Source organism: Calidris pugnax, unplaced genomic scaffold, assembly GCF_001431845.1.
Source record: "Calidris pugnax isolate Ruff unplaced genomic scaffold, ASM143184v1 scaffold41, whole genome shotgun sequence".
Classification (NCBI taxonomy): domain Eukaryota; kingdom Metazoa; phylum Chordata; class Aves; order Charadriiformes; family Scolopacidae; genus Calidris; species Calidris pugnax.
This window is the reverse complement of record NW_015094509.1, coordinates 22,398,421-22,406,295: the sequence shown is the minus strand read 5'-3', so window position 1 is coordinate 22,406,295 and position 7,875 is coordinate 22,398,421. Positions and strand designations below refer to the sequence as shown.

Here is a 7,875-nt window from a genome sequence, read left to right as displayed (position 1 = left end):
CCCCGCTCCCCGCCCTCCCTTCAGCGCCGGCGGCGGCGGGCTCCTCAGAGGCGGCCCCGGGCTCCTCAGAGGCGGCCCCGTCCCCGCAGCCGTTCGGGGGGCCGCAGTCAGCTCAGGCAGCGCTCCGCACCGGCGGGGGCCGAGCGGTGGCGTGGGGGGGGCCTCTCCCCCCTCAGCCCCTGCCCGGGAGGAGGAGGGGGCGGCCGGGGGAGAGGCTGGGTGGCGAGGGCGAAGCCTCAGCCTCTGCGGCTTTGATGCTGCGGGTCTCTGCTGCCTCTTAAACATCTTCCCTCTGCCTTTTTTTTTTTTTTTAATTTTTCCCTGTCTTTTTTTTTTTTTTTCCCCCTCCACCTTCCTCCCCCAACCCCAAAACTTGGCTCCCCCTCGCCCGGATCTGTGTGCTCGGCTCCTTCTGGGCTTTACCGGTGGGGTAGGATCATGCCGGACCAGATCACCGTGTCGGAGTTCATCGCCGAGACCACAGAGGATTACAACTCCCCGACCACCTCCAGCTTCACCACCCGCTTGCAGAACTGCAGAAATACGGTCACGCTGCTGGAAGAGGTAAATCGCCCCCTTTCCCTTCCCCCCCTCCCCTTATTTTATTTTTATTTCCCTTCGGAAAGAGCATCAGGACGGGGCAGTACCACCCGCCCAAATCCACGGGAGCTAGAGGCATTGGTATGCATGTAATCTGGTCTTTTAATTGTGGGACTTTGCTCTTGTTTTGAGCTAGTTACAGAAAGCTTTTCTGCCCTGGCGTCTTAAAGATTAGTGCGTAAAGCAGTTGTCTGAACTTTAATATTGCTCTTGTACTTTTTGGTGTTGGCGGTTGTTGCAGTAGAAAAAAAAAAAAAGCAAAAAAAAAAAAAAGCGTGAATGTTGGGATTTTGAGAGGGAAGATGAAGGTTGAGTTTTGTTTGGGAGCGTTAGCAGAGGTTTTCCCCAGCCACTCGTTAGATCAAGTCAGCGCAGAACTCTGACTGCAGAAACCTGCCAAGGGAGACTTTGTTTAAGGAATGAGGTAAGGAAGAAGGGATGAATGTGGAGTGAGGACAATAATAGGAAAACAAAAAGGTGGTGGAAGGAGAGCAAAATAATGCAGCAGAAGTGATTATACAGTCAGCATCTCAACCTTGAAGCCTGAGTGTTGGGTGGTGTTTTTTAATGCTTATTATAAACGTCATTTAAACGTTCATCCTGCTTTGCTATCAAGAAGCAGGAGTGTGAAAATGGGTAAACTTCTAGAGCTGGTTTATATGGGATATGAGTCCACTGCTTCCTATTTGAGGTTTCAGTGTGATTTCCTATGGACTAGTCAGCAGTTATGAGGAAATGTCTTCCAAATGACTTTAAAACAAGACAGCGTGTAGCTCTTCTCTTGCTCTGTGCTTGGTTGAAGGTACTAGCATGATGACACTGAAAGAAGACAGGTTTTTTTGCTATTGTTTTGTAGATTGTTGTTTTGGATTATACACTCAGTTCATCAAGTATTTGTCGATTCTTTAGGAGCCAGCGCGTATCTAGGAGATGGATTTAATAGATTCTTTCTAGTTTTGCTGAATGTGTTGGCATGAGCAAAGCATTTGGTATGCAAGGGAAGAGTATTTGAGTCATGGCATTTTCCTGATAGTCTTGGATATGGAAAATATAATTTCAGAGCGTTAAAACTGGTTAATGTTGGCTTAGTAGAAAAACTGTCTATGTATGAAATGTTAAGGGCGCTATTGTTTACAGAAACTGACCAGGTAATAGACTGATTGTAAACTTGCACTTAAAATGAGATATTTCATTTGTGTTATGTAACCTAGATTAACTTCTGTAACTTTCCCATAACTGTAACTGCTTTTTTTCTCATGTAACTAAGCCATGGTTGCTTATAGATTTGTCGGAAATCAACCTGCTTTGGTTTGTGTTTGACAGTATTGCTGCCCCCTGCTCTTAACTGTGTGGAATAGGTACAGCCATTGGTACGCTTGTTAGCACAGTTGACAGCATTCATGGAGTTAAGTGAAAATATATATTCTGCCATCACTGGTGACTTCTAGGGCAAGAATACTGTATAATGCTTTCATCATTTGCGACATACATCAGTACAGTCGGAGTGTGGTCATGCCCATTCAAAGAAAACCAAAAGACAGAAGATAAATACACTGTTCTGCGCCATTCGTGTGGGTTGTGCCTATTTTCAAAGTTTTTATGTCTCATTTGACAGCAATAAATCAGAAGAACAGAGAATATTGGGTGCTCCTAGTGCTTGCTTTGCTATTTCTTGAATTTCTTTTGTTTGTATAACTATTTTACATGCTCTATTTAAACTGTTTGCAGTTTAAATTGATTCTCAACTTGTACTATTATTTTATTACCTGTAAATATAAGAAAGCTTTATTTGATGGGAAATGAGACATGAATATGCTCTACCGTTACATACTGCAACTATCCCAAATGTGTTTTTGTTAATTTGCATGAAGAAATGCAGATGGTCAGAATCTGGCAGGCAAAGTGCTCCATTAGAGTCTTTGACTGTGTGTCTTTTATTGTAGTTGTTGCTTGCATACAGAGTCCTGCTGCTGCTCCTTTAAAGCTAGGTTGGTTTCTGTACATCTGCTTACCTAAGGCTGTATGAAGCAGGGGACTGAAACTGAATGGTTGAAGTGGCTGTTATGTAGCTATTATTACTGCTGCTCTTGTCCATGCATCATGGATGGCTGAAGAGCTCTTCAAGCAGCTCCTGAACTCCAGTTTTGAGCCCACTGTATTAAGGCGAAGGGGGTGATCCCATCCTTGCAGCTGTTTGATTTTTAATGTAATATGTTGGATGTGGGTTGGAGCCTTCACTGGGCTTTTGCAGGCAGAGTCAAGCTCTGTGCTGTTATGGCACCGCAGCCTAAAGTATCTTAGGTCATTATTTTAAAGCTAACTGAATTCAACACAACCTGCATCTGCCTTGGTGACTATAAGCTGGTTTATGGATAAACTAATTATTTTCTTTATTCTAAGTAAGATTGTGAACTACAACTGTTTCCCGAACAGAAATTGTAAGGAAATTAAACAGATTTAACAAAAGTTAGATCTGTTTCATGGCCTCTCAGTCTGGCATAATTCCTACCAGAGGTTAGATGGGAGCCACCTTTTCATAAAGAATACGACAGACTATGAGTGTGTCTGTGTCTCTGTATAGTTCCATGAAGGCATTACAGAATTGTGAATTTGCTGTTCCTTAATAACCATTAACAAGTCTTCTGAAATAATAAAATAGATGATGGATTCAGTTGCTGGTTTTTTCACTTGGTTGTTCTGCAGTAGAAGTGCAGGTAGTTCAACTGGGTGGATGGATACGTACTCTCCTACTTGTGACTCTCTTCCTGTTATTACTGAAATTCTTTTCAGAGGTGACTTTGGAACCAGTTAGATGCAATCTTGGGACAAGTTTCAGACACAAAATCAGAGCAGGCATTTTTGCTGACTCTGACTTTCATTTGGTAAGCCTTTAGTGGAAAGCCCAACAAGATATGGAGACGTACCTCAAAACATCAGAACCCTATGAAGGAGTCTCCAAAGGCCACCTATGTGTTTGTGGGTAACTTCTTAAAAAAAAAAAAAAAGTGGCAAAACCAACCATCTTCTGCCCCCGAAATCCTAAACCACAACCTTTATTGAAATATGTCGTAATATTATTAAAGGAGAAAATAGAAAGTACATGCTGTAATGTAGCAGTTTATTGACTAGAAAGATTTCATGCTACATTGTTTAAGGTACTGAATCTTGAAAATTTGTAAGCCTTTTTTTTTTTTTTTCCTCTTAAGAGACAAAACTTATGTTTTTTGTCATCCAGTCATACCAGACAAAAAGACCCTGCCATCTTTGTAGCCAGGCTTAGGGGTCTTACATACTAGTTATCAAAGAACTGCGAGATTATTTTTTTTAATCATAATTTTTTTTTTTAAGCATAAGTGTTATCTAACGGCCTTCAGTAAACAGAATTTTTTTATGGTTCATTCCATTGCTAAAGTAATGATTTTATTTTAATTTTTTTCCCAATTCTAAAGGGAGGGAACAAAGCCATAATATTGTAGTCTAGGTCTAGTTTAAGAGAGTCTATACTCTTTTCTGTGTTGATTTCTCAGCATGTTACATTCATGGAAAGAAAATGTTTTTAACTTCATGTTTCTGTGTGATACTGGGAGAAGATTTTTATGAAATTCATATGAAGAGGTGGATTATTGCGTGTGTAGATGGGTGGTTAATTGCTTTTCTTAAAAAAAAAAGTTTAAATCGTAAAATAGCATAGACAGATTACTGGTACCATGTCTTAAAATAAACCCTCTGCTTTGTTCTTATCAAATGTGCTTTTGTATCCACAGTAGCTCCATGATTTGTGTTACTCAAATAGACTTTGAAGAGTTGATTTTAATCCTTGAGTTGATATTACTGTTTGAGCTAGCTGGAATTTTTAGGAAATGATGACATCTGTTCTGAGAATAAGTAGCGCACATGTGGGATCACCACAAGACTGGCTTGATTACCATTCCGCCGTGTCCCAGCTCCAGCTGAAAGGACATCTTTGCACTCCAGGGATAACTCGGTTATCATGACCAGGCAGTTCTGAGTCTTTCTCCTGAAGCAGCAGATGTTTTGTAGGACTGTCTTGAGATACAGAGGTTAAGCTTAAATGTCTAAATTCCCCTTGGGCAGGCTGGGAGATAAGAAGGGACAGTTGGAAGCTGACGATACAGTAAAGAATAGCTGCAGTTGTTTCTGATGCCTGTTTTACTGTTATGCTTTTGTAATATTTGAGCATCTTTAATGATTAGTGTTATGTATTTGTTTCTTTTGCTCTTCAATGAGACACTGAAAACTGAAAAAGTGCTTTCTGACAACTACATCTTGTCCTATGCATCCTTTTTTATAAATGTTTAACTGATGAGTGTAGTGAACTATGGCTGCAGATGTATGTTTGGGGTTTTTTGTTGTTGTTTGTTTGTTTTTAATAAAAAGCCCCCAAACTGCCATTCCTGCAATAGCTGTTGCTCATTTTGTTTCTCCCTGTGCTCATCAGCTCGAGCTTAGAGGTCTTCTGGTCTAGACTGGTCCTGTAACAGATGTGTGCGTGCTACTTCTGTGGAAGAATGACTGTTTGGCTCCTGCTCAGCCTAACAAATTTTGTTGTTCTCAGTGCAAGGCTGGTATAATCTAAGATGGTTTGAAGAGGGAAGATTTCTCAGCATTCTTCATTGTGTCATGGATACTTATCTAAGATTAGAGATAGGAAAGGGGAAAGTATGGGGTTTTCTTATTGTTTTGCTTTTAAAAATTTTCTTTGACAGTATTTAGTATATGATTGTTTTCAGTTTCCTGTTTGTAGCGATCATTTTCAGTTTCCTGTTTGTAACTTTCCTTTTATGCTTCAGTTTCTGTGAGTTTTTCCTATTCTGCTGGGGGAAAGACTTTTGGGACAAGGGTAAGGGGACAGGGTTTCTCCTCCTTATGATTTTGTAGAAACTAGTGTAGTACCTAAACCGCTGTACAGTCATCTACAGTCATCTAGATGAACCGCTGTAGCTCATCTACAGTGGTTTCATTCGCTTTTCTACCACAAGCTCCTTTTCCCATGACAAAGTATTCTATCAAGAGAGGCAGGTGAAACCATGCAAGAGAAGAGGAGCACTTCCATTCTAAATCAATTTTTTGTTGCAGTGGGCAATACGCACAGACTTGTTCATTAGGCTGGACTATGAAAACTGGTAAGATCTATTTTGTGTGGGGGTCTGAAGAGAAAGAATTTTCTGTTATTTCTGTCTCTTCATTTCCAGTGAAGCATCACCTCTATATAATTACAACAAGTAAATTGTAACATCCTATTCTTTATCTTTCTTTATTTTTTTAATTATAATAGACTTTTATTTTCTGAGGGGGAGGAATCCAGGAGACTCCAGCAGCAGTAGACTTAGAACCAGCTTTTCCTAATCTTGTACCCTGTCAGTTATGGCAGTCAGAAACAGTCTTGCATCACAGAAAGCTTTGTGTTTCAGCTTTGTTCTTACGTAACAGACCACAAGCCATCTTCAGTTTTCAAAGAAATATGCTTTGTGGTAGCAGACCATCCTAAAAGAACCAGACAAGAAAAGTTTCTTTGCCTAGTAAATAAAAATCAGGATAATTATTTCTGTTTTTACACTGAATAGCAAATTGTACCAAAAACATAAGTATGGTTACATGAGCATTCTAAAATACAGAGGCTACAGTGACAGCTCATGGGTAACTCTTGATCACCATACTGAAAATGTGATGAAGAAGGAGACTTGACACCAATATCCTGTCATTACAATAGAATGTTTCACAAAAATGCAGTTGAGGATGCTTTTACATTTGCATGCTACAGTACGTATTCATTTAGTATGTAATCGGTTTTACCCTTCATTTGGTAGCAGTCGCAACATTTGGTTGTAATAAGGAGGCAATCTCCTATTACCTAAATGTGACTGATGCGAGGAAAAACAAATAAATATTCACTGGTAGCTCAAAGATTCAGCCATGGCAGAGTAATTAGCTTTGCCTTTTGAGAATTTGCATTCATTTTAGACACATTTTTGAAAGTATTTACTGCGTTTTGGTAGCTCATATGTTTTTTAGAGAAGTACTGCTTCTTGTTTTAAACTCCCAACAGGCTTCTTCATGTTTGCTCATCAGTTAGGAAACTGTGAAAGTGCTCTTTGGTGCACTCTGTTCAGTGTGTTGTTCAGATAAATCCTGACAGAGTGTACCGTGTATTCATGGGAACTTGGGCCCTGATGCAGAAGAGAGAAACTCTTAAAGTGACATGACTTAAAATTTGGTTTAGTGCTTAGATTAGAGTCCTGTGGAAATAACATTCTGTAGTTAACTTTTTCCTTTCTATCACTTTTTTTAAAGGACAAAGAGAGAGGCAAACAACCCACAAAACCATGTTTGTAATCCAGCATGGTGTCACTGAAAGGCTGCCAATGAATGATTTGGAACAGAATTAGATTGATTTTAGATTTAACTTCCAGCATTATTCTCATTCCAATGAGTAAAACTCAATTTCCATAACTATTGTGGTTTGTATCAATGTGAGTGAAGGTGCGTGTTAATAATTTTTAAAAACAGATGTGAAACAAATTTACAGAGGAGAACTGTAAGAAAGATCATAACATCTTACTTTGAATGGAATAGTATCATGAGGCAGAATCAAGCCAAGAAAGCTAATTATTAGCATTGTTTCAGGTGCAGAGGTAAGCAATATAAGCGTAAGTGCTCTAACCCAATAATATATTTTTATATTTCCTGGGAAACTTTTCAGAATCCAGTTAATAACATGTCCCATGGTGCTTCTTTTAGAGACTGTTCTGTCAGATTTGACTGATATCGGCCAAGGGGCCTAATGTTTATTGGTGAGTGTGAAGGAAAACTCCTGAGATAATAGGATGAGTTTCCGTTCCTGAAAGAGTACAGCTGGAAGTAAGCTCCCTGCTGAGAAGTACAGCAAACAGTTATTTTATATTTCTAAAGAGGCAGTATTGATGTGTGTTACATATATTGTGTTTTAAATACCAGTGGGCTAATGCTGAGGTTTTGTATAAGCATTGTGACAAGTAGGGTTTTTGAGGACAGTGGGTTCGCTTGTGGTGATGATGGGAAACTTTTCCTTTAATGCTCCTGTGAAAAAGCAACAAACCAGTGTTGGGATCCCATTTCCCCCCTTATGCACAGAGATGTGCACGTGGACACTCATGCACACACAGCCTCCTCATTTCTTTCACTCCCTGGTGAGAGGACAGGCCTGAAGTTGTGTGGTTACTGTGGTTAAGTCAAAGGGTGTATGCTTTTTCTTCTTTTTTTTTTTTTTTTTTTTTT

General features: G+C 39.8%; 1 protein-coding gene across 6 annotated transcripts in view; it reads left to right on the top strand.

Annotated features, from left to right (window-relative positions):
• Window positions 1-7,875, top strand: part of ASAP1 (ArfGAP with SH3 domain, ankyrin repeat and PH domain 1) — a 180,535-nt gene that overhangs the window by 60,817 nt on the left and 111,843 nt on the right. For 5 of the 6 annotated variants that reach the window (XM_014965377.1, XM_014965381.1, XM_014965378.1 and 2 more), the window contains exon 3: window positions 435-564. In XM_014965377.1, the coding sequence (XP_014820863.1) occupies window positions 435-564 (130 nt within the window). Of the gene's footprint in view, window positions 1-321; window positions 565-7,875 lie in introns of those variants that run through there. The other variant, XM_014965379.1, reaches the window with a different exon arrangement.